At 42.9% G+C, this 27750-nt stretch overlaps 2 protein-coding genes across 2 annotated transcripts in view; one reads left to right on the top strand and one right to left on the bottom strand.

Moving 5' to 3' along the window:
- LOC139747145 (kanadaptin) overlaps nucleotides 1–27750 on the bottom strand; it is a 116396-nt gene that overhangs the window by 81386 nt on the left and 7260 nt on the right. Inside the window, exon 2 of the mRNA XM_071659089.1 lies at nucleotides 26952–27063. The gene's annotated coding sequence lies outside the window, so the exon portion shown is untranslated. The remainder of the gene's footprint in view (nucleotides 1–26951; nucleotides 27064–27750) is intronic.
- The window catches only part of Cat (Catalase), a 28398-nt gene continuing 26324 nt past the window's right edge, over nucleotides 25677–27750 (top strand). Inside the window, exon 1 of the mRNA XM_071659097.1 lies at nucleotides 25677–25830. Within this exon, the coding sequence (XP_071515198.1) occupies nucleotides 25777–25830 (54 nt within the window). The 5' untranslated portion in view covers nucleotides 25677–25776. The remainder of the gene's footprint in view (nucleotides 25831–27750) is intronic.

Below are 27750 nucleotides of genomic sequence, written 5' to 3'. Positions count from 1 at the left end.
TGTACCATCCCTTGCTTACCTTGTACCATCCCTTGCTTACCTTGTACCATTCCTTGCTTAACTTGTACCATTCCCTGCTTACCCTGTATCATTCCTTGCTTACCTTGTACCATTCCTTGCTTACCTTGTACCATTCCTTGCTTACCCTGTACCATCCTTTGCTTACCTTGTACCATTCCTTGCTTACAATGCTACATCCCTCACTTACCATGTACCCTCCCTTGCTTGTCCATCCCCCTTACCGACCATTTCAAACCATTTCCACGCCGACTTGTATATATCTGCTTCCCATGTACATCTAAATCATCCTGACTTCTTTTCTAATACCATACAATGTATTATGAAATGCCGGGCAGCGCTGTACATTTCCTTACCAGAAGCATTCTAATAAGCTTGCAGCATTTGCAGATCTGTGTACGTGAGCATGCATAGCGCTAAAGCGAAGCTTTCTTTCTCTCCTCGCCAACACAAAACACACACACACACACGCACACCTCTCTCTCTCTCTCTCTCTCTCTCTCTCTCTCTCTCTCTCTCTCTCTCTCTCTCTCTCTCTCTCTCTCTCTCTCCCTCTCTCTCCACGCCAACACAACACACACACACCACCTCTCTCTCTCTCTCTCTCTCTCTCTCTCTCTCTCTCTCTCTCTCTCTCTCTCTCTCTCTCTCTCCATCTCTCCTCGCCAGCACAACACACACACACCACCTCTCTCTCTCTCTCTCTCTCTCTCTCTCTCTCTCTCTCTCTCTCTCTCTCTCTCTCTCTCTCTCTGGGTCATGGAGGAGCCATTGCTCTCACGCCCGAGCCTTGGATTCCCATTCTCCCTCACAATACCGGTATCCCGGCGTTAAGATGGCCTGGCCTGGCCTACAGGATCTTTCTTGACCTGCTTCACCCGGGAAAGAGAAACGAAAATAAAATTTCATAAATTCACTCCAAGTCACACATCCAAGCTGCGTCGCCTGGCTTACTGATAAGAACAGTGAGGAGGAACAGGACTACTGTGTTACGAATCTTCGTGTGAAACGGATAGGGAAAAATAAGTGACTAGAGAGAGAGAGAGAGAGAGAGAGAGAGAGAGAGAGAGAGAGAGAGAGAGAGAGAGAGAGAGAGAGAGAGAGAGAGAGAGAGAGCAAATTAGAGATGAAAAATCTAGAGATGAAAAATCTAGAGTGAAAAATCTATGAACAAAATTCAGGAATTGCAAAACAATTATTGAAAGGAGGTGTTTACGGCGAGGAAAACAAAAAGACAAGTACATACAACAGTGAGGGAAGTACATAAGGAAGTGATGATAGGCAAAGTGAAAAAAAGAAATAATAATAATAAGGAATGGTGAATGTGTTAAAGATCAGGGTGGTTCATGTGGCGGTACGCGGAGCAAGAGAGTCTGGTGAAAAGAGAAAGGGCATTGAAAGTCTTGCGTATGACGAAGTGTGGCAATGCAGCTGATGTGGATGGGATTGCACTTGAATTCCCCATGAAGGGGGGGAGGGGATGACAGTGCTGTTGATAGGTTATTCAGGTTTTCGATGTATGTATGGTTCAAGATGAGGTGCCTCAGTACAGGCAGAGTGCATGGGCAACGCCCGTATATAAAAAGGCGAGGAGGACGAAGCGAAGTCTCACATGACAGAGGTTCAAGTTTGTTGGTCAGGTGTGTGGGAGAGTGATGACTGAAAGCATGGTTGGTGAAGCCGTGATAGACGGCGTGTGGACCAGGTGTTCGCCCTGATCAACGTGTGTGAGAAGCACTTGGAGAAAGAGGATTTGTAGGTGGATATTCATGGACTGGGAGGAAGGCCACGGTATGCCCTATCAGGGATGTCGGACACGCCTTGTGAGGGAGGGAGGTATTGTGTGTTACGAACACATGATGTGGGAGGAGAGAAGCTGTTAGCTGCAGTGAGGAAATCTGTATTATAAAAGTAAGGTGTGTATGCAAGTGAGAAGGAATGAGAGTGTGTGGTTCCCAGTAAATGGAGGTGTCTACGTCACCATGGATAATTAACCTGTTCATGGACGGCGAGGGAGGTAAATTCAAAGGTCCTGGACAAAGAAGTAGGTCTATACTATGCAGTGGGGGCCACTGTAAAAGAAAAATGATTTCGTACGTATGTAATGGATTCTTCACGTACTCAAACATATGATATCATGGCCATTAACTTGCAAGGACTTCCATTAGCCGTACAGTTCTGTATAGTTTAAAATTGCCTTTTTTACCCTTTATTAAGCCATTATCCAGGGAGCAACCTGACTCCTTGAGGTAAAAAATAATATAACAAGATACAACTTGCTAAGGTAAACAGGCCACCTAGCTAGCGTCTTGCACGTTGCCTCAATCAAACTGGATCTGCTGACGCTCCTATAACGGTCAGACAAGATCCTCCTCCTCTGGCAACAATGCATTTAAGCTCGCCAGAAAGACAACACTCTCGCCTTACCGGGAAAGATTACGCAGGAAAAGACATCAGAATGATGGATAATCACCCCAGTTTATTGAAGAAGAAAAGAAAAAAAGAATGTTCATTTCTCGGCCCAAAATGTAAACATATCCCTGACCACAGGTTTAGAACGAACGTAAAGAAATATGATGTTTTCCTTGACGAGATCAACTCAGGCGCTATACTGAGCAGCAGGGACAGTATGGACTCGTTTGAAGCCATAAGTCTCTTACGTCAAATGACAATGATACAGCCTCGGCAACGATGACTTTTCATTCGTAGTATACATATATATATATATATATATATATATATATATATATATATATATATATATATATATATATATACATATATATTACAAGATCACAGTGGTACGCGTGATCTAGTACATGCATAAAACCACTAGGAAAATGAGACACGCTAAGTTCCCAAGTTCACTTTCGTGTAATGATCACATCGTCAGGGGAGATACAAGAATGAGAGAGAAGACGTAGAACAGCTAGTTAATATACAAGGAAGAGACGTAGCTAAGACGCCATTAGTAAACAAGCGTCGAGTCCATAGGTATGTCCCGCTTAGACTTACGTTTCTAAAAACACAATATTACGCAAACCTAAAACGCCATTAGGTTTACCGATGAGCGTTCAAAACGCAATGCCCACGAAAACTAAGGAACACTAACAAGAATCTGTCCATCATTGCCACCACCAGCAGCAGCTGCTGCAGTTCCTCCCACCTGCCCGTCACTCATGTGCCTTCGTCGGAGGTTATTTTTACGTAAACTCCTTAAACAGGAAAGGTTACTGAACCTCCTTGTCGAACGGACCGGCGTCATATGTTGGCTCGTTCCAGCCAAATATGCAAAATAATAATGATAATAAAAATAATAATAATAATAATAGTAATAGTAATAATAATAATAATAATAATAATAATAATAATAATAATGATAATAATAACAATAATAATAGTAATAATAATAATAATTATAATAATAATAATAATGATAATAATCATAATAATAATAATAAGGGGGGAGGGGGATGTTATTCCATGTGTGGCGAGGTGGCGATGGGAATAAATAAAGGCAGAATAGTATGAATTATGTACATGTGTATATATGTATATGTCTGTGTGTGTATATATATATGTGTACATTGAGATGTATAGGTATGTATATTTGCGTGTGTGGACGTATATGTATATACATGTGTAGGGGGTGGGTTGGGCCATTTCTCTCGTCTGTTTCCTTGCGTTACCACGCAAACGCGGGAGACAGCGACAAAGCAAAATAAAATATAAATAATAATAATATTCGCCTAATGAATTCCGAAAAATTATCATTTCTAATAATATCGGATCATGAAGCTTTGCCATGCCGATTCGTCTAGAAACTTCCAAGTTACAGCAACATTCCTGCTCACTAGCTACCTCGAGTGACGTCATACGACAAAAAATGAGAAAAAAACATACATATATTCACCCTTTTTTATCTCATATTTATCCCTAACAAGTTTATACTTATATTTTCTTCTCATGCTTAATGCACTTGAACACAGCCACTTCTACACTGTATACTTAGTCAGGAAAGAAAAAATATAGGAAGATTAGATAAAAGCAATATCAGTTCCTCTGGAATTTTGTATCTTTTTTAAGACGTAATATGAGCCACTTGCGTTACACTCCCATAAGCATACGCAATTATATCGTGCAGCAGCAGCCAGTCCACTGGATCTAAGCGATGCCACGTGGAACCACCACATCAAGGGAGGGGGAAAAAAATGCTTGGCTGCCGAAGTGCAGAAGAAAACTGGGTGTGTGAATTCAAGCACTATGTGTGTCTGTGTGTGTGTGTGTGACCTCGGTGTTACCAGAAGTTTGTTCAAGCCTAAATTACATTAACACAGTCTTTTTTTCCCCTCTTCTCTACATCTTGTAAGTCTTAAAAGATAATCGCCATGGTTTTCAGGGAAACTGCATAACGGAGTGTTTACATGCAAGAATTCCATGCATCGGGTTTTTAGACGACTTTGGATACTCCTTCCCCAGCACCGGGTGGTGGCAACACCCCGGCCCAACCGACGACGCCGTAGACCCAAAAACATTCATCTCGCGGCAATATATATGCCTGACGTTGCCAAATCTTGTACCATTTACGAGTTCCTGTAAAACCAGACTATTAGCTTAAATCCACTGACACATACCTGAACGATATACAACAGTACAACTATTACCTGTAGAAATATGGCCATCTTAGCAATGCTAACGCAAATGGAGTACGTACACCCTTGACCAAACCTGTGGAGGCATCTGGTGGACGTTGAATTCAATTTCGCACAGGTGATGCGCGCCATCTACGTTTGCTAATTATCATTAGTGTTGTTAGTGTTATGGCCATCATAATCATTGTATATGGATGCCCCTGTAACATAATTATGCAGGTAAACCTCTGATGGTTCACCGTCATTCACTTCTACGTCACACAGACGAGTGAGGAGGGGGTAAGAAAAAAAAATAAAATAGAACTTTTCAGGCAATAATTATGTTGCGTTCGAATTGAATAGTTTGATACCGGTCGTGTTACTTCTAAAAGGCCAACATTAACACACCTGTCTGTACGCTTCGTAAACCTTGACCCCTCCCAAAACTTTTTTTTGCGTATCATCTGGCTCAAGATTTCTCTTTACCGCCCCACCTTCTTCTGTCGAACCTGTTCTTCTCGAACCTATAAACTTTCAAATACTTATATGAGTATCTATATATTCCCGGCAGAAGAGGCGTGATGACCTCTCGTCTCGCGAAGTATTTCAAAAAGTACAACAGTGGTTGAAATCCTCTCACACCGTCGGATGCTATAGCCTTCGCCTTCTTAATCCATATTCAATATCATCGGTTGCTTATTATGAACCGCCTCACCACTGCTCACCCTAACATTCGAAGCTGTTTCTTCCATTTCCAATATCTTGCGCTAGCGATACAATAAAAGGAAACCCTTGAAGATTCAACACCCCCTTTCCTTGGCTAGGTTAAGTTGGGTTAAATTTGTACTTAGCACAAGTAAGCCTATGTAACATAGCACAAAAAAAAAAGGGAATGGGAGCGAATTTTCAGGGGATACCAATCTTACACAAGCTGTTTCGTCTGGTTACATGTTTATATGTTTATACTCGCCGTACTCCCTCCTTCATGTATCCCCCGTTCCAACTGGCAGTAATTTTGGTTTTAATTCCATCGAGAAGATTACCCGCTCTCTAATTTCGATGTCTGTGTGTCCGTCTAGCATACATTAACGGTTCTTGTTACAAGAAAAGAAGTACCAATACTCTCTACATCCACATCTGGACATTCCATGTTTCAATCACTTGTTATTGAAGCCATTTGGGCAAAGAGCATAGCGTTATCAGATTAAATCTCAAAAATCTCAAAGCAAGTAGGATTAAATTCCCTTTACTCATCTAAAACCTAATCATACGATCTGAATACCTTTTTCACCCTAAGTATTTATACCTGACCCTCGTATTTCCAGCGTAAGGAGCGAGGTTGTTGTTGTTTGGCTGAGCAGCAGAGGGGAAGCGCCGAAGGAACTTGTCAAACCATGGACGCTTCGCGGAAGATCTTGCCTCAGTGGCCCGAGTGACCCAGAGTTTTAATGACTCCTTACACGACAATCCGACGTGTCCTTTTATACGGAAACAAATGAAAAAATGCGGATCTTACTGCTATATTAGCCATTCATTGGTCCTAATCATTCCCAGGTCTTGCGATGCGTAGCGTCTTCTTGAAATAACTACCACGAAAGTACCTATCGTGATCGACTTCTTCCACTCATTTTGGAAAAAAAATAAAACCACACTGACGCGCACACATCTACGCACGAAGGAACATGTACGTGTAAAAACCCAGAAACTTGAATTCAAAGAATGTGTTGTGAGTCTACCCGGCGGTGGATCGATTCCTCCATTACCATGTTCACCAGAGCAAAACATAACAAAACAAGAAGGCCACTGTATGTATGTATGTATGTATACACATACACACACACACATATATATATATATATATATATATATATATATATATATATATATATATATATATATATCATCCCTGGGGATAGGGGAGAAAGAATACTTCCCACGTATTCCCTGCGTGTCGTAGAAGGCGACTAAAAGGGGAGGAAGCGGGGGGGCTGGAAATCCTCCCCTCTCGTTTTTAATTTTCCAGAAGGAACAGTGAAGGGGGCCAAGCGAGGATATTCCCTCAAAGGCTCAGTCCTCTGTTTTTTAACGCTTCCTCGCTAACGCAGGAAATGGCAGAGTGGAAATATATATGTATGCATTATTACATGACAGCTAGAGACTGAGTGTGAACGAATGGGGCCTTTGTTGTCTTTTCCTAGCGCTACCTCGCACACATGAGGGGGGAGGGGGTTGTTATTCCATGTGTGGCGAGGTGGCGATGTGAATGAATAAAGGCAGACAGTATGAATTGTGTACATGTGTATATATGTATATGTCTGTGTATGTATATATGTGTGCATTGAGATGTATAGGTATGTATATTTGCGTGTGTGGACGTGTATGTATATACATGTGTATGTGGGTGGGTTGGGCCATTCTTTCGTCTGTTTCCTTGCGCTACCTCGCTAACGCGGGAGACAGCGACAAAGCAAAATTTTAATAATAGGGGATTAAGAATACTTCCCACGTATTCCCTGCGTGTCGTAGAAGGCGACTAAAAGGGGAGGGAGCGGGGGGCTGGAAATCCTCCCCTCTCGTTTTTTTTTTTTTTTTTTCAATTTTCCAAAAGAAGGAACAGAGAATTGGGCCAGGTGAGGGTATTCCCTCAAAGGCCCAGTCCTCTGTTCTTAACGCTACCTCGCTAATGCGGGAAATGGCGAATAGTTTGAAAGAAAGAATATATATATATATCTATATATATATATATATATATATATATATATATATATATATATATATATATATATATATATACATATATATATATATGTATATATATATATATATATATATATATATATATATATATATATATATATATATATATATATATATATATATATATATATATATCCCAGGACTAAATCCTATGAGAATCTTGGTATGGTATTCCCCGGGACCTCTCTAAAGCTAGCTCCTACAGATATATAGCCCACGACCAAATCCTATGAGAGTCTTGGTATTCCCCAGGAGGACCTCTCTACACCTGACTCCTCCTACAGCTCAAGGCAGCGGTACTTCCAGTGGCAGGGAAAATGAAGACTCATCTACGATGACTTACTTGATGTAGCTAGACACAGCTTCGCTAAGAAAGCCACTGCCACCAGATTCTGCGGTATTTTGATACCACTAAAATATATATATATATATATATATATATATATATATATATATATATATATATATGGTGTGGGAGGCAAGTTGTTAGAAGCAGTGAAAAGTTTTTATCGAGGATGTAAGGCATGTGTACGTGTAGGAAGAGAGGAAAGTGATTGGTTCTCAGTGAATGTAGGTTTGCGGCAGGGGTGTGTGATGTCTCCATGGTTGTTTAATTTGTTTATGGATGGGGTTGTAAAGGAGGTAAATGCAAGAGTCCTGGAAAGAGGGGCAAGTATGAAGTCTGTTGGGGATGAGAGAGCTTGGGAAGTGAGTCAATTGTTGTTCGCTGATGATACAGCGCTGGTGGCTGATTCATGTGAGAAACTGCAGAAGCTGGTGACTGAGTTTGGTAAAGTGTGTGGAAGAAGAAAGTTGAGAGTAAATGTGAATAAGAGCAAGGTTATTAGGTACAGTAGGGGTGAGGGTCAAGTCAATTGGGAGGTGAGTTTGAATGGAGAAAAAGTGGAGGAAGTGAAGTGTTTTAGATATCTGGGAGTGGATCTGTCAGCGGATGGAACCATGGAAGCGGAAGTGGATCATAGGGTGGGGGAGGGGGCGAAAATTTTGGGAGCCTTGAAAAATGTGTGGAAGTCGAGAACATTATCTCGGAAAGCAAAAATGGGTATGTTTGAGGGAATAGTGGTTCCAACAATGCTGTATGGTTGCGAGGCGTGGGCTATGGATAGAGATGTGCGCAGGAGGATGGATGTGCTGGAAATGAGATGTTTGAGGACAATGTGTGGTGTGAGGTGGTTTGATCGAGTAAGTAACGTAAGGGTAAGAGAGATGTGTGGAAATAAAAAGAGCGTGGTCGAGAGAGCAGAAGAGGGTGTTTTGAAATGGTTTGGGCACATGGAGAGAATGAGTGAGGAGAGATTGACCAAGAGGATATATGTGTCGGAGGTGGAGGGAACGAGGAGAAGAGGGAGACCAAATTGGAGGTGGAAAGATGGAGTGAAAAAGATTTTGTGTGATCGGGGCCTGAACATGCAGGAGGGTGAAAGGAGGGCAAGAAATAGAGTGAATTGGAGTCATGTGGTATACAGGGGTTGACGTGCTGTCAGTGGATTGAAGCAAGGCATGTGAAGCGTCTGGGGTAAACCATGGAAAGCTGTGTAGGTATGTATATTTGCGTGTGTGGACGTGTGTATGTACATGTGTATGGGGGGGGGGGGGGTTGGGCCATTTCTTTCGTCTGTTTCCTTGCGCTACCTCGCAAACGCGGGAGACAGCGACAAAGTATAAAAAAAAAAAAAAAAAAAAAATATATATATATATATTATTTATTTATTCTTATACTTTGTCGCTGTCTCCCGCGTTAGCGGGGAAGCGCAAGGAAACAGACGAAAGAATGGCCCAACCCACCCACATACACATGTATATACATACACGTCCACACACGCACATATACATACCTATACATTTCAACGTATACATATATATACATACAGAGACATATACATATATACACATGTACGTAATTCATTCTTGCTGCTTTCATTCATTCCCGTCGCCACCCCGCCACACATGAAATGACAACCCCCTCCCCCGCATGCGCGCGAGGTAGCACTAGGAAAGTACAACAAAGGCCACATTCGTTCACACTCAGTCTCTAGCTGTCATGTACAATGCACCGAAACCACAGCTCCCTTTCCACATCCAGGCCCCACAAAACTTTCCATAGTTTACCCCAAACGCTTCACATGCCCTGGTTCAATCCATTGACAGCACGTCGACCCCGGTATACCACATCGTTCCAATTCACTCTATTCCTTGCATGCCTTTCACCCTCCTGCATGTTCAAGCCCCGATCGCTCAAAATCTTTTTCACTCCATCCTTCCACCTCCAATCTGGCCTCCCACATTACAGGAGCCTTCCTGAAAGTGGTCAAGGGTAGGCTTCTTCCATCATCCAAAGACGGGATGAAAAGTTTCCTCTATGATTTGCTCACTCCACACTAGTCCATCGTATTCGTGGCCCTAACCCATTTCCCACCTTAGAAGTACACGAGCACCATAAGAGTGGCCCTGAGTTTGTACAATGGTGATAGGAATCACCTAAAAAAATAGATTAACCCTAACTTTTCCCTTCCTCGGCTTAGTTTTGATAGATTTTGAACTCAAACTGAGCCTAACGTAGAATAGAAAAATGTTGGAGGAGGAGGGGTTGAATCTTCAGTTGGTCCAATAATACTATCTGTAGCGAGTTCAATATTACGTTATTTTCAGTCTCAAGTGTGTGATCCAGCAAGACCACTCCCCTCGAGATCATGGTGGGGACCCCGTCATGTCTCTCTCTCTCTCTCTCTCTCTCTCTCTCTCTCTCTCTCTCTCTCTCTCTCTCTACGTCAGGAATATCCTCACGGAACTCATCTGCTGCTTGGAATCCACTGGTCCTGTGGGTCATCCAGGGTTCTTCCCCACACCTCGCCGGGGGCAATTTCCCCCCCCCCCCCCCAATCCCCGCCAGCCTCCTCCTCACCCGCCGACCCTGAGATTAACACAATACCTTGAGCCGTGCTTCCAAGCAAGGCTCCAGGCACGGAGGCATAAGAGGGAGTCGAAGGAGGGTGGGTAGCCACATGCTGGGTGAGGAGGGTAAGGTGTAGGGAAACAAGAGGGCGAGAGAGAGAGAATTTAACTCGATTCAGCTCCACATACGACGTCCTGGTTCATTCAGAAATGAGTTGGGTACCTTGCAAGACTCGGCTCTGGCAAAGGAGACTGGACGGGCATGTTGGCATGACTTGGTTCAGTACACAAACCCACATTGTTCCTTGTCGTGTTGCCGCCAGGAAGGATCTAATGCCGGTCGAACCATGGTTAAGTTAGGCAACGTCGCTTACCTCACGCGTACCTAATGTTCCTCTGCATCTGGAATCGGGGATCAGTAAGCGGCTATGACCTGGTCCTGGAAGATCCAGTCTATACTCTGTCGCATGACGAAGTACGGGAAAGTCCCAAGTCGGTTGGCAAGAATACCAAAACCTCTTTCCTTCAGCGACTATTGCCGTCAGAAATGTGACGCACACACACACAGAGAGAATTAACTCTTGTATTAACAACGAAAGCAAGGCAATCGTTCGTATCCGCTTTTCAAACGCAGACAAAACCTCTCCATTCTGGTTACAAATATTGAATCAAATACCAACTATGGGGTATATATTTAGATTTCTAACCGAGCCATCGGTTGATGGAAGGTGCTGCCCCAGCGATAGATTCGTCTCAAAACTTGCCCAACCAGATTTTAGTGAGGTTAAGACTTTCACTTGGCGTACAAGGCTGCTAGCGCACCCACTCCGTCAGCTGGGTTATGGAGAGCCATGGAAGAATGGGATCATGGGAAGTATCATTTTAGGGTCAGAGGAAGTACCATAACTCCGTAATAACACAACCTGATCGGAACTTTCCTACAGGTTTGCAATGCCTTAATCTCCGGTTCCTGCCGGGATCAACCCAGCCGCCAAGGGCACCGAGGAGAGGTGAGTGGAGGGCGTGACACAGCCTTCTCCAGCCCGCCCGCCCGCCTTCGTACACCGAATGCACCTGCTTCAACTCCACGTCACATGACCCGTATTCTCTCTTGTTTTTTCTTACAGGGTTTGTACTTAAGCTATTGTCTCCGACAATCTCCTGCGCCAGATGCTACATAACGCGCTGATGGTTGCCAAACACTGTATCATTCTCTTGAGCTCACGACTTGGCTCATAAAGAGAGGCGTGACCAGGGTTGGGGGAGAACAAAATCACTTCCTCATAACACCGACAGACAGGTGCTTGCTCCCCTTTGTTCATGCAGGAAATATCGGGCGGCTGAGAAGTGTGCATGAGAGTGGAGGATGAAGTCTATATCTGGTACGTACCAAAACGGCGGGAACCAGTTTTTCCCTCAACTGGCTGTGGTCACGTTCAGCCCAAGAACAGCAGTCATGGTGGAGGAGGAGGAGGAGGTCATTTTACAAACATTTGCCTTGGATTTTTCGCGTGTAATCTTCGTCCCGCCAAAGGAATATTTCTTTGTCGTATGGTGGAATATGCGATATCTCTGGGGCCCATCTAAGTCCAATGGTGATTCCACAGTGCCTGAGCACATTCAAAATGACTAAACATTAAAAAAGATTCTAATGTGATCTGTAATTTTTGAGAGTAAGGCTAGCAGTATGCGAGGTATGTGTTGGGTATGTATGGCTGGCAGTATGCGAGGTGTGTGTTGGGTATGTATGGCTGGCAGTACACGGTAGGTGTGTGTTGGGTATGTATGGCTGGCAGTATGCGAGGTGTGTGTTGGACAGATAAACTGGATGGGCACAACCATCTGCTTATCCTGCTGGGTGTACTGAGGGAGTCCAAAGGCTTTATTTCCTACTTCTACTCGAATGTACTGACGTAAAGTGTCCAAGCGTACTTGAGTGCATTAACAATAATCCAATTCACCAGTCTTGAAGGATCTGGTCTTTGAGTACACTAGCCAAATGTGCTTTATGAGTGAGCTGGCTAACTACACAGCCTTTGAATGCTGTCTGTGTGATGTCTCTAAGTGTGTTGAGTTCATACAGTGTACCGGATGGATGCTAGTTGAAAAGGACTCTCTTGGTGTAGTGGCTTGAGTGTACCGGCTAAGCTCGCTGCCATTGTGTACGGATCTATTCTTAGCTCGGTGTACTGGCCGGATGGAGTGGTTGTGATGGACTGGCATACCAGGTACGCTTAGATGACTGTAATGATGGATGTACTGGCTCAAGGTAATGGCTAGGTACTGGACGAGTCCAACTGTGTACTTACCATTTGCACAACCAAGAACTGGGTGTACTAGTCGAACGCACTGGCTTCTGGGTACTGGGTGAGCTGGTTGGATGTACCGGTATGAGTGCGTCACCTGAGAATGCTCGATGACAGCGGTTGTGCAATGCAATTGATACTGCATTTATATGTTGGCTAAGCATCGCGACTGTATGTACAATGTGGGATGGTCGTACGAATGTGCTGGGTAGGTTAGGCTGACGGATGCGTTGAAAACACACACACACACACACACACACACACACGCCAGAACAAGTGTACCGGCTGTGTGACATAGTGACGGTACATTCTAGAGCAAGATGAACTGGCCAGGTGTTACTCGGTGTGTGACCGCCCTGCCCAGACAGAAGAAATGGCATACTACCCCGCGCTGTGACGGTACCTACCGGTAACCAGGCCCAAGTGTACCGGCTGGAGGTGGTGTACCTGCTTCTACACACGAACAAGTTGAGCTCCAAACGGGGCTGGGGTGTGTATGCTGGTCATGGTACATTCAAGGACAATTAGGAAAAAAAAACACAGAAGAGTTGGGCGTAGGTTCAACAATACTGCGCTTGCTTGCATGCGTTTTCACTCTGTTGCTAGTTGCCGGAGCAAACTATTAAGCACTTTCCCACAGTGCCACTTATACTTACATGAGATTACCTAAGAGTGTTTATGTTGTTATCTTTTTAAGGACATAATCTACAGACACTTGAAAAATTGCTCAATTTTCTTTCAAGTGGGTAAAAATGTGTGTTACACAGTTCGCTCGATAGGCAAGGCATTGTATTTATCAAAAGCTGACGGTGTGATCTGTCTCGAATACGATTAAAAGTTCGTCCCACCACCAAGGAAGGAGGTAATGTGACTTCCAGGGCCTTCCCCAAGCGAAATTTGCCCCTGTGTGAGGCATTGATCATGGCGCGGTGGGGGTGTTTCGTGGTGGTAGCAGCAGCAGGCAAGCAAGCAGCCTAGCTTCCACGTCACCATGATGTGGCACGTCGCCCTCCCTCACCGCGCCTCAGCATTGGAACCCATCTCCCAGAGCCTCGACAATTACATTACCAGAGGATGGTCGATTCTTATGATATATAAAGGGATACCTGTAGCTTCCCTCACAAACTCGGCAAAGGTGTTTCACAAAGGGGTGTCACAAAGGGGTTCTTCTTCTTCTCCTTCTTAGCTTACCCATCGTTATTTTCTCAAACGTGAAATCCGTTTCCGCATACTTGTCCCAAGGTGGAAGAATGTCTCCGCTTTACCCAACGCGACCTTGTCCAGACGAAGAGGAAACCTGCTCCTCCTCCCCCAACACCACACCTTCAGAAGTTTCTGGAGCCGTCGTTGTTGCGGCGCGCGGAGCCCAGCAGATGAACTCGTTCCCTCCGGAAGGTTGGTACACGGAAAACTTAACTTGAGGGTGGGGGAAAAACCCCCCAGACAACCAGCAGACACACTGAAGTTGATGAAAGAATGAACCCGTTTCGTAAAAACGAAAACCAGACCGAACTTTTCTTCAACTTTGTGTATGTCGTCGGGTATGCTTGCTGAGTGTGGGGGTGGGTAGGTCGGATCGGTGAGGGGGAGGAGGTTGGGTGAGGCTTGGGGCGGGTGAGCTGCGCGTGCGTCACACACACTCACCACCTCCGAGACGCGGCGGCTGAAGGTGGAATTTTCTTTCGTAATTTCCGTAAAGGGCGGGAAGAGGAGGAGGAGGAGGAGAGGCGTCCCGGCTGGCCTGCTTGACCTCATCTAGCACCGGGAATCCCGAACTGGACATCCCCACCGTATTATTATACCATTCCTACTACCGAGGCTAGCAGCTGTGGCGGTGTCTTCGACTCAACGAACATTTCCATTGGATGCCTAGTGACAACAAAGCCACCTTACCTTGTGTCTCAACATCTTATCGAGCCAGAAACTTTTCTTAGCTACGGGGTAGTGACGTCAGGAGTCTATCGCTTCACAATAAGCTAAGGTTTTAACCTCGCTTCTAACCAAACCTCCGCGCTCACAACGGGTGTCGCAAGAAAGGGGCATGACCCGTCTTGCTCCTACACATTTAAACAGTGGGAGGAACTTCCACAGGTAAAATCCCACTTTTTTTTTATGCACACGAGTGAAAAACTGGAATACACGATACACGGAATGAAGAAGGGTGTTAGATTACTTGATCAAAGAGAGAAAAAAAAATATATATATCCCCTTCAGAACTGATGCATAGGCAAATAATTGAACCAATGAGAGAATGGATTGTTTTCACAGAGCCATGAACGGAAGAGGGCGTTGTATTGCCTTGATAAATGAAAACGACGCCTCTGCCACTGCTGAGGTCGTCCACCTGGCTGAAGGCGTACTCATTTCCGCCACCAGCAGTTCTTACACCAGATAAATATCAGATACGCAAAACATCCAACAAGAACGTAATTCTAAAGGTGAGAGAAGGATGTGAACCACACGTGTATCCAGTTAGATGGTGCATAAAGACAGACAATCCTCGAATAGCATTTTTTTTCATGTTGAAGGATCCAGTTACGAACAGAAGTCCACAATAAAGGCCGGACCTTAACTGGAATATAGAAAGGTTTATGAAAGGGGAAAAAAGGAGAGGCAATGGAAAGTATATCGGAATTTTGGAGGAACTAAAGAACCTGTCTTTTATAAAGAGCCAGGTCATACTTCTTGGGAAAGACATGATAAGGTAGAGTGTTCCAAAGCTTTGAGGTGTAGAGAAAGTTATCAAAACGGCCCACCCTTGAGTTGCCAACGGCTACACAAAAATCATGTGTTGCATTAGCTTGCCAAACAGTACGGGGTCTAGCCAATGGCGGGGCCATAAAAACAGCCAGTTCTCGGAAGCGAAAGCCAAATTGGTACCTACAGAAGCGGGAGAGTGAACCACTACCTAGGCAAAAGACATGTGGGTCAAGTTTGTATAACTGGAGCAACTTCTCGAAAGAAGAGAACTTTCAGCTTCCAAAGAGGACTCCCCGTTTCTTAGAGGTAGATTTATCCATTCCCGTAATGTGGAGTTTCCAAGAGAGTGTAGATGATACATTAATACTAAGGATGTTCATGGAATCGAGAGGTGGAATTACAAATCCATCAAAGAGGAGGAAAAGTGTGACGAAATGTCGATAAAAAAAAAGATGGACAGAGATTGAGTCTTGGAGGCACAAACTTAAACCAGATTTCGTTTGCCCCACTCTAATATCCTGTCCACGTCTGTGTTTATTGAGAAACTTGTGTCGAAACGAGATGCAGATCGAAAGGGAGAAGGAACAATTTAAAGGATGTGAAGGAACCTTCGAGTCATCAGCATATGAGTGTATTTGGCTATTCACAGAAGAATGGAAATCGCTGATTAAAGAAAAAAAAAGGAGAAATAGCCAAGAGGACAGGACAACACCTTGAGGGAGACAGCTGTTAATGGAGAAAGGAGGAGAGGCTGACTCATAAAAAACCACGTAGATAGATCAGCCAGCGAGGTAGACAGATGTGAGGGAGCAAAGTGAGGGAGGGACGCCAAAAGAGGAAGGCTTACTTGATGATACCCCGATGCCACACCGTCAGATGCTTTGGATATATTATGGGCAACGACAGAGAATTCCTCAGAATCTTTTCAGAGAGATGATGACCAGACATTAGAAAGACAGGAAAGGGTATCAACTGTGGATTTTGCCTTACGGAAGCCATACTGATTAGGGAGAAGACTGTGAGACTCAGGATGTCTGATGGTATGGGAGCTAAGGAGGCATTCAGACACTTTGGAAATAGTAAAAGTCAAAGCAAACAGGACAATAGTTAGAGAGGTTAGAATGGTCATTCTTCTTTGAGGTGAGGTGAACTAACCGATGCTACCAAGAAGCAGGAAAATTGGTATTAAACAGATACGAAATAGACGAGCAAGCACAGGTGCAAGTTCAAATGGACACTCTTTCAGTGCACGTCAAGTCCATAAGCCTTGCTTGTGTCCAGAGGGAGGAGCGCTTTTCGGTCACTTCGACAAGAGACTACAGGGAAGGGCATAGGATTAGTAAGAGGAGCATCAAGGGGTGAAGGAATGTTAGATTATCCAATGTAAAGTTAGAGGAGAAACGGGAATCAAAGAGAGTTGCTTTGTCAACGGGAGAGACAGCTATAGTACCGTCACGACTGAAAAGTGAAGAAAAGCTAGAGCGACGGAAGTTGCTTGCGACGCCTTTAGCTAAAGACCAGAAAGACCCAACAGCGGATGACGAGGAGAGGTTATTGCACTCCCTGTGGATAAAGGAACACTTTGCTTCACGGATAACGTATTTGCAATGATGACAGGCAGTAATAAATGATGAACTCACAGAGTCGGAGGAAGGAGAGTTTTCCCAAGCCTAATATGCCTGATCCCTTGCATGAAGAGCCTCAGAACATGAACGGTTGAAAAACAAAATGGAAGAAATGATGATCCTGGAATAAGTGGGGATATATGCTTCCCTTCCCGCTGCAATAACCTCTGCTGTGCGTTTGGCGGAGACAGATGCATCATAAGAGACAGCGATCCACCCAAAGAAAGAAAAAAAAAAAAAGAATTTTCGTAAGTTATTCCAATCAGCTTTGTTGAGGTGCCAATATTTACGTTTAGAAAGGGGAGCAGGGGGGCTGGCTGCAGGTGGTGGTGGCATCGAAATAGGTACAGTGACAAGAGCGTGGTCAGATGAACCAACTGGGGGCGTGACTGTGTAGCCCACAGAGCGAAGCCCTGGAGGTGACAACCAGATCCCGAGTATTTACAAGAGTGGTCACAGGAGTCATGTTGGGAAACATATGGGTTTCGATCCTTCTTACTACCACCACCACCCGTATGGAAGGAGGTCAACCATTCCCTATGGTGAACGTCGAAAAGGGCAAGAGGATCTTGGCTTGCGGCTGAGAGGATGTCACCGCCTCAAGGCAGTTGAGAAAGTCGAAGAAAGGCATAGAGTCTATGTAGCATTAGGACGGCAGTGGGCGACACGAAGGCAAACAGCGGAACCTGGGAGACAGACCTTCATAACAGCATCAAAGTCTGGCGGAGTCAAAGTCCTCAAACTGTGCCAGAGGTGCGATGAGGGTGGGACGAACACAAGACACCACCTGTGAACCGGCATCGTGAGCGGTGATTATAGTTGGGTATGAGAAAGGCGCTAAGGAGGGGGGAGGATGAGGTCGTGGGAGACGCCGTGTTGATGCAGTTACTACGTAGAGGTAGACCTTCAAAGTCCTGCTTACGTGCCGATAACTGCTACTTGCAGATAAACTGATAAGACGCAATCACGGCCCAGCAACTAACGAATATCAGAGTGGAATGCCAACTCGTGTCCCGCTCACCCAATGCAGACTGTCAGACTGCCCTGTGTGTGTTTTTAAGGTACCACATAATACAGTGGGTACTATAACACAATCCCGGTACTTACATTAAGGCGATGGTCTTCCTTACTTGGCTTTTCTGCTTCTCTCTGCTCACTGTTGGACGACTTCAGGGGGCACACCTTCCCCTCTTTAGTTAGTCAGATTCGATTGTTGTTGATGGAGCGACGACATCCTACATGTGGTATATTATCTTGTCCTATTGCTCACTCCCTTCCTTCTCCCTGCAGATGATGACCCGTCTCTTCCGCCCCTTACACAGATGATTCCACTTCAAGCACTTCAACTCGCTTCGCCTTCCCCTTTCCACTTCAATACTCGTTCTCTTTCTCGAACTGAACATATCTCGTTTTCTTTCCTCGATTCGGATCAGCGCACCATCTCGAAATGGGAAGCAGTAACCTAGTTTTATAAAATTCAGAGCCAAATTATAATTTCTACCTCTGTCTCTTTTAACACGTCACTCGCTTCCTTCTGTTCAATTTCAGACCATCGTAATTCATCCTAGCGGTAACATCAACGGATTAAACCATATGACCCACAGTGTATGTGTCCTGGCCGCCCGCCGTAGCCCAACATCGCAAAATCTGCTTCTCCAACGCTGGGAGTGTTGTGTTGGTGCATACACAGGTGTCGCTCCTATTCTGGAGTACTATATGCATACCTGAGGTGGCTGTTCCCTCACCTCTCTATTATCCAGTGGGGAGGGAGATGTAAGGTATTACATCTCATTCATTGGCCATGCATCACCTTTCTAAACATCACCTCTCCCTTCGTTAGGATGTTTCTGATCTCTCTCCCTCTCTCCCTGCTCTACGAGTACTATCATTTCGCCCTCGTGAGCTATCTACATCCAAATGCACCCGCCACCAAGGATTGGACCAGTGGCATATGTCTGGCCGCTGCTTCCCTTAGTTTGTGTGTGGAGACCAGCCATGGGAGGAGAGACCGTTATTGTATTGTCTTTCCTCGAAGAAGGAATTTGTACAATTCTCTTCCACCCTACGTCCTTCCCATGACCTTTCTAGGTTCAAGAGTCAGGGGCCGTATGCAGAAAAATTCTTCGATTTCTGCTTATTTTTATGCTTAGCTGAGCAAGTGACTTAAGCGGCACACAGAAAAGGACTAAGCACGATGCTTAGCAAAACTCAAGCATAATATTTAAGAAGTATGAAATGCAGTTTGGGTCAAAATTTGTCGTCTGTTAAGCAAATACTTAAGCGTAGGGCAGCTTTCAGAAACATGCTTCGCAAAATTCTTAAAGGTAAGTAAAATTCTTTGGGGTTAAGCATACTTAAGCATTCTAGGAAGTTTTCTGCATACGGCCCCTGGCAGGTCTACAACGTCTCCTGGGGGAGAGAAAACGGCTTACTTTTCATTTGAGATGGTCATCACTGGCAGAACCGTGGCCAAGGACTTTCGAAAAGGAAGCGAAGGATTATGGGGTTCTTTCCCCGTGTTCTAGATACAAATTCTCGGGGGAGCGATGGTAAAAGCAGACATTTTCATTTATACATCCTATCCAACAACAGAATACCATTCCTGGGGATTTTTTTTTCTTTTAATATACGAGTTATGTCTCGGTGCTTGGTGGCCTTTCCCAGAGCAACAGTGGGACAATCTGGCCAAAACAGAAGACCAAAAACATTGGTTATCCGAGACAAAAAGAAGGAGGGTTCATTCAGAACCCTCTTCGGATCCCTATATGCGTGTGTGTGTGTGTGGGTGTGAATCATATATATATATTACCCCAGAACACTCATCAGAGAAGTGTGAGTATCCGAGTCATCATGAGTCAGACTATTCATCATCGTAGCTAGGGCAAGTGGCATGATTCATCGCAACTGAGGCAAGGTCATATAAAAAAGGGCCATCATCACTTGCTGGGGTAATACAGGGAGGGAGCCAATCGAGAGCAGGAAGGCAATTTGGAAGGCGCTGGCGTTAAAAATCACGTCACGCGTGCCTTCCCCTCCGTCGTCAGTCCTTCACCCGCCCACCTCAGCAACTGGTCTGGGTTTTTATATTTAAAAAGGCGTGACTTCATCCCGTCTGTCTGTACGCCTATTTAGCTGTATAGGCAAATCGTTTCCCGCCAATACGGTACGCTAGTCTCCGTATGTGGAGTAAATGTGTTCATTATAATGGCAAATAACCTTTTTTTTCTATACTGACTGTAGTGCGTAGAGCTAAGAGAGCTTTCTCTATCATGCTTCACACTCAACTGATTACCGATCGGGAGGTGAACCCAATATATATAATATATATATATATATATATATATATATATATATATATATATATATATATATATATATATATATATATTGGAAAGGATCACAATTTTGCGCGTGATCAAGATATTCCTATGAGTCCACGGGGAAAATGAAACACGAAAAGTTCCCAAGTGCACTTTCGTGTAATAATCACATCATGAGGGGAGACACAAGAGAGAAATATAACAGTCAGTTGATATACACACTGTTATATTTCTCTATTGTGTCTCCCCTGATGATGCGATTATTACACGAAAGTGCACTTGGGAACTTTTCGTGTTTCATTTTCCCCGTGGACTCATAGGAATATATATATATATATATATATATATATATATATATAAATATATATATATATATATATATATATATATATATATATATATATATATATATATATATAAATATATATATATATATATATATATATATATATATATATATATATATATATATATATATATATATATATATATCGCAGGATCGTTCATCAGTTGACAATGAACACGAAAATAACGCGTGAACTTTTGACGCCATGGTCATTTGTTACATTTTCCTTAACGACGTTCAAGGTCATTCCAAATGCTTTTCAGAATACGCCGAATTATATGACGGGGCAAAAACAGGGTTTCGCATCACGGTGATGTATGAAGGCACAGACGGTGAAAAGAACAGTGTAGAACCAGCTGGCAATGTGTCCAACATGCATATTTCACTTATGAGAACGCCAAGATAATCGAGCAAAAGATGCAAAATCCATCCGCGAAAAAAGGGATGTTAGGACATCAAAGACGTAGCACTTTCCCTGTAACTTTTTTCTTTTCCCCCTGGAAAATGCCATGATGACTGGGTTACTTTTTCTCTTTTCTCTTTTTTTTTTGTGCCATCCTGTGACTCAATTCCATCCACAATCAATCCCATTAGCATATTTTCCACGGGATAAATCCCATTAGCATATTTTCCACGGGATAAAAGTGCCCCCGCCGAATGTTTTGAAATCATGATCACTGTGTATACTGGGTCTATTTCAGAAGCCAAGTCACGCACAATTGAAAGCGGATACTGAGCCAGAGGAGGGAGGAAAAATATTATATAACTTTGAAATATTGTTATAATATCATTATTGCCAGGGAATAACGAATGACTGACTTGAAGTTATAACCATTTTAGCACGTCACTGCCAAGCACCGCTCTGATTGGTGGACTGTGTATGATGATGTCACTGCTTGACCAATTGGTTGACCTCAATGGCGAGCTTAACATGCACTCTAGCTTGCCGGAGGAGATGGAAACTCGGGAAGGAATATTATCGTTGCGTATCTTGCCCTTGACGTCTTCCTCCACCGAGTGAGAGGAGGAAAATTCCAAAGAACGCAAAAATAACAATAGACGCACTCCGCGGGTCAAATCTTGCATGAACAGTTTGTTTTGGGCGGCAAAATAAGTTTCCTCCTTTCTCCCACTTTCTTCTTTTAACTATCTCTGGTAAAGCATCCAGTTCACGTAGGTTTAAGCGCATCAGTGAACTGTACACATTTCTGTACAATCAAATAATCTATAGAGGAGCTTCTGATGCAATGGCAAATGATTATAGTATTACTTCGATTGAAGGAAAACATACATATATATACTTACTCAAGACATGGGCGTCCCCTTGAGTGCTGAACAGCCTCCTCGTACAGTGCAATTAGGTAATTAAGCACACACACGAAAGTAAACTAGAATTGTGTTGAAAAAGTACTCGTATACTTAGTGTAAGAGTAAATGACTGGAATAAACCGGGGCATGAAATTACTGAATACCAGACTTTGAAAAAAAATGTATGATGGAGAAAGTCCATGTGGGGACCTCATGAGTGTAAACTCCCAACCCGTACATACATTTGTCTATATCTATCTATCTATTTATCTATCTATCTATATATATATATATATATATATATATATATATATATATATATTTTTTTTTTTTTTTTTTTGCTTTGTCGCTGTCTCCCGCGTTTGCGAGGTAGCGCAAGGAAACAGACGAAAGAAATGGCCCAACCCACCCCCATACACATGTATATACATACACGTCCACACACGCAAATATACATACCTACACAGCTATCCATGGTTTACCCCAGACGCTTCACATGCCCTGATTCAATCCACTGACAGCACGTCAACCCCGGTATACCACATCGATCCAATTCACTCTATTCCTTGCCCTCCTTTCACCCTCCTGCATGTTCAGGCCCCGATCACACAAAATCTTTTTCACTCCATCTTTCCACCTAAAATTTGGTCTCCCACTTCTCCTCGTTCCCTCCACCTCCGACACATATATCCTCTTGGTCAATCTTTCCTCACTCATTCTCTCCATGTGCCCAAACCATTTCAAAACACCCTCTTCTGCTCTCTCAACCACGCTCTTTTTATTTCCACACATCTCTCTTACCCTTACAATACTAACTCGATCAAACCACCTCACACCACACATTGTCCTCAAACATCTCATTTCCAGCACATCCATCCTCCTGCGCACAACTCTATCCATAGCCCACGCCTCGCAACCATACAACATTGTTGGAACCACTATTCCTTCAAACATACCCATTTTTGCTTTCCGAGATAATGTTCTCGACTTCCACACATTCTTCAAGGCTCCCAGGATTTTCGCCCCCTCCCCCACCCTATGATCCACTTCCGCTTCCATGGTTCCATCCGCTGCCAGATCCACTCCCAGATATCTAAAACACTTTACTTCCTCCAGTTTTTCTCCATTCAAACTTACCTCCCAATTGACTTGACCCTCAACCCTACTGCACCTAATAACCTTGCTCTTATTCACATTTACTCTTAACTTTCTTCTTTCACACACTTTACCAAACTCAGTCACCAGCTTCTGCAGTTTCTCACATGAATCAGCCACCAGCGCTGTATCATCAGCGAACAACAACTGACTCACTTCCCAAGCTCTCTCATCCCCAACAGACTTCATACTTGCCCCTCTTTCCAAAACTCTTGCATTCACCTCCCTAACAACCCCATCCATAAACAAATTAAACAACCATGGAGACATCACACACCCCTGCCGCAAACCTACATTCACTGAGAACCAATCACTTTCCTCTCTTCCTACACGTACACATGCCTTACATCCTAAATAAAATCTTTTCACTGCTTCTAACAACTTGCCTCCCACACCATATATTCTTAATACCTTCCACAGAGCATCTCTATCAACTCTATCATATGCCTTCTCTAGATCCATAAATGCTATATATATATATATATATATATATATATATATATATATATATATATATATATATATATATATATATATATACCATGATAACGAGGGAGTATTACGAAGAGACTAGGAACGCCCTCATTCGTGCCCATCCATAATAACAAAGTTGTCATATGTAATACACCGGAACAGGAGCAACCCCCCCCCCCCCCACGCCCGTCATAAGCAGGCCCCACAGACTTTCCGTGGTTTCCTCTGACCGTTTCTTGTGCCTTGTTTCAGCCCGATCACAGCACGTCGACCCCTGTATACCACCATCGCTCTAATACGCTCATACCCCAATGCACGTTTCACGGCCTCCTACATGCTGGGACCACATGGATTCCGCCAGCAACAGGATAGATATATTCCTATGAGTCCACGGGGAAAATGAAACACGGTAAGTTCCCAAGTGCACTTTCATGTAATAATCACATCATCAGGGGAGACACAAGAGAGAGATATAAGTCAGTTGATATACATCGAAGAGACGAAGCTAGGACGCCATTCGTCTCTTCGATGTATATCAACTGATTTATATTTCTCTCTTGTGTTTCCCTTGCTGATGTGATTATCACATGAAAGTGCACTTGGGAACTTACCGTGTTTCATTTTCCCCGTGGACTCATAGGAATATCCTGATCACGCGCAAAATTGTGATCCTTTCCAATATATATATATATATATATATATATATATATATATATATATATATATATATATATACTGCCTCATCCTCCACGGCAGCAGAACCTGATGAACCCGGCATCGCTTCTCCTGCTTCAGCACCCGAGGCAGCGACTCACAACCTGGCCCCATGTCTGCTGTATACGTTTTGTCTGTCACACATTCTCTGTCTCAGCTTTAACTGCACCTCACCGTTCTGTAAATCACCCGTCACACCACACACTAACACTTGGATAGTGAGCATCGCATTACGAATTTACAATATAGGAAAACAGCCTGTTACGTAAGTTTAATGAAACATTTTTTTTTTCTTTCAACTCCAGCGGGAATAATCCTGCTTCTCGAATATTTGTATTTTACCTGACGTCAGAGAGACTTGCTGTATCATTGTCCATGAAAATCGAACGGACGAGACTAGGCTAATGTAATGATTACAGACAAAAAAAAAAAAGAATAGAAAAAAAAAGACAAAGTTACAGGAATGCAAGTAAGCATGAATTGAAATTTCTCGACTCACACACACACACACATCATGTTTGTCTGACTCCCACGCTACATCTGGCTTATACACAGCTAAATCTATGCCTTTCTATGCCTCAAGTATACTTAATCCAATTGGAAGTCTTCTGTTCTTACCTATATCACAAAAAAATACGCTAAATGGAAACTAGATCGTCGTACTTGAACATGCCACTACGTGACCGACATACTAAAACCGATGTAAGTGAACACGTAAAAATTATTGGTATGGTATGCCAATAATTGCACAGCAACGAATTTCAAGAAAAAAAAAATCTACTTTTACCTCAAAAAGAGAAATTGTGATATGGCCGAAGTCTTTTTATCATACCCAGTGGCTCGAGAATCATATAAGTTCCAGCCTGTCTAACCTGCACGGCCTTGCTACACTCGTCTCTTCTTGTATGATGTGTTTCCACATCGCAAAGTATTTTTGCGTATTAGTACAGAGAGAGAGGTTTTTCATTCTCAGCATATTCTGAGGTGAGTCTTGTCACCTCAGAGACTAACTGGAATGACTGATGGTATGCTGTGAATCGAACGGGTATCGTAATTCCTTATCAGGGACTGTAATGCTTTACTTATACTTCTACGATGTGATTCAGACCAAAAGTATATATTTTTATATATCGATATTGGGTGCATTGCTATATGAATACTTCATACCTTCTGGTCGTACAGTATACGAAGAACTTTTTTGAGGAAAGGTTTAAGATGGGCGTGAAAAGGGACTCATCACTAAAATACCACAGACAAATATGCATTCAGTTATTTGCAACGATCGTATTGAACAAAGTATTGAGACTTTAAACGGGTTTTTTGCTTCACTTTGGGATTTATGCAACTAACAGGTGGGAGAGTAAGCGGCAGCGTGGCGCGAGCGGGCGAGCGAGGACACTTGGCACCGCCGCACCAGCATCAGCTGAGGGGTATCGACGCAATATCTGGTGTCTCCCTCAGTCCTCCTCAGTCTCTCAGTGTAGTAACAGCCAAGTGTCCTCTGCAAAGATGGTGCGTGACACCGCCTCCAACCAACTCAATGAGTTCAAGAAGACTCAGAAAGTAAGTTGTGCACACCTGCCATGCCATGCCGAGTCATGTGTTTAAAGGTCTTGACGGAGACTCCCGGGGGGAGATATAACTGTATTATTCATGGGTTTAACTGTACTTAAAGCTGGGTACATGATTATTTTTGACTACCAAAAAAAAAAAAAAGGTAATATTTTTAACGTATTTGTGTGACAGTTGAATCGATAGCTATGCATGAAACAGACAGCGTATAATAGTACTAAGACTTTAAACACTTTATACAATGTTTCAAGGCAAACTAGTTTAGACGAAGATGCTAATTCTGGCTATCAGGTCCTGTGAAAATGTCCAGCTTCGAGAATTATCTTTAATTAATGTAAGTGGACGAGGGCGTATTTTTCGCGTACGCCAGCCAACATGCTTCCAAAAGCATCGGATCCTGAATTTTTTTTTACCAGTGAATTTTCTCCAATATTCACTAGTGTCATTACACCGTTCTGAACTGTGGTAACTCCAGTTAAGGCTTGAGACCAACGTGACTATGTAATATTTGTAATATTTTTCACTCGTCCACAGACGGGTAAAAATATCCAATAATGAATGCGAGAAATGAGTTGGGGGCGCTACATGTGGAATTTGAGAGAGAGAGAGAGAGAGAGAGAGAGAGAGAGAGAGAGAGAGAGAGAGAGAGAGAGAGAGAGAGTAAATGAACTGACAATGCAGCATTTCTGAACAGTAATCGTGACCACAAGGAGAAAATGATAAAATTACAGGAAATTCCTTGTCCATCTTTTCATGCGGGTATTTACTAAGGACATTATCTTTTATAGTAAACATATCAACAAGGGTGATGTATGTGACGTGCGTTTTGAGGGGGGCATATATAGACATTTGATCTTTCCAGTAACCAAATTTCATTATATATATATATATATATATATATATATATATATATATATATATATATATATATATATATATATATATATATATATATATATATTACAGAGATCACGATCCCCATATCTTACCTCTGCCTGTCAAATAGATTGTCAAGTTTTAATCGTTTTGTCAAAAATAATATGATAAAATGCACAGAAGCATGACTTTTTATGTAAAAAAAAAAAAAGGAAGTTACCAGTTATGAGTCTTACCTTTGTACAATGCACAGTGTTCATGGCTGTTCATTGATCACTGGTGAGCAGTCTGGGCCTCATGCAGTCAAGAGACATGGAGTAGCTGTACATGCTTCATAAGAGTCATTTTCTGAAAGTAAATTACAGTTCTCTTTTAAGCTCTGATGAGACCATCATGTTATGGATTCAGTCACCTAATCTGTGCATGGTATATATTGTTTATTTTTGTAAGTAAATGATGAATCAGGATTGGTAGAGTGAGTCATGTCTTTGCAATGAAAATCCCTTCTGATCTGCGGTGAAGTATATAATCAAACTGGGTTATAAGGATGATATACAAGATAAAAATAGATTTTGATTCTATTTATAAAGTAAGGCTGGACGCTTTAAACTATTATGTTGTCTAATTTTGAGCATTGGTAACACCTTCGTGTCAAAATAAAAGTTCCTTGTCTGGTTAATATCAGAATTACAGTGAAGTATGTTGTGACTGTGCTTCTAAATTTATTTCATAAATACTAACAAAAAAAAACTAATATAAAGGTATACACTACTGTTCTTTAGATATATGAGAATTACATGTAGGATCATGATGTATTTATGTGGGTAAATGCTTGAGTTGTGAATGTGTTGGCTTTCATTATTACAATAAAATTTTGTGTTAAGAGTTCAGGACACACTAAAGAACATGATATACTGAATTTTATGATTTGCAAACTTGCACTCTTATTCATACATATATCTTATTTTATCTGGATATATAAAAGTCATCCTGTTTTGAATTTTCTTAATAACTTCCTTTGCTGAATGATTTGTG

Source organism: Panulirus ornatus, chromosome 67 (assembly GCF_036320965.1).
Source record: "Panulirus ornatus isolate Po-2019 chromosome 67, ASM3632096v1, whole genome shotgun sequence".
NCBI classification, from domain to species: Eukaryota; Metazoa; Arthropoda; class Malacostraca; order Decapoda; family Palinuridae; genus Panulirus; species Panulirus ornatus.
This window is presented reverse-complemented; position numbering and strand designations above follow the sequence as displayed.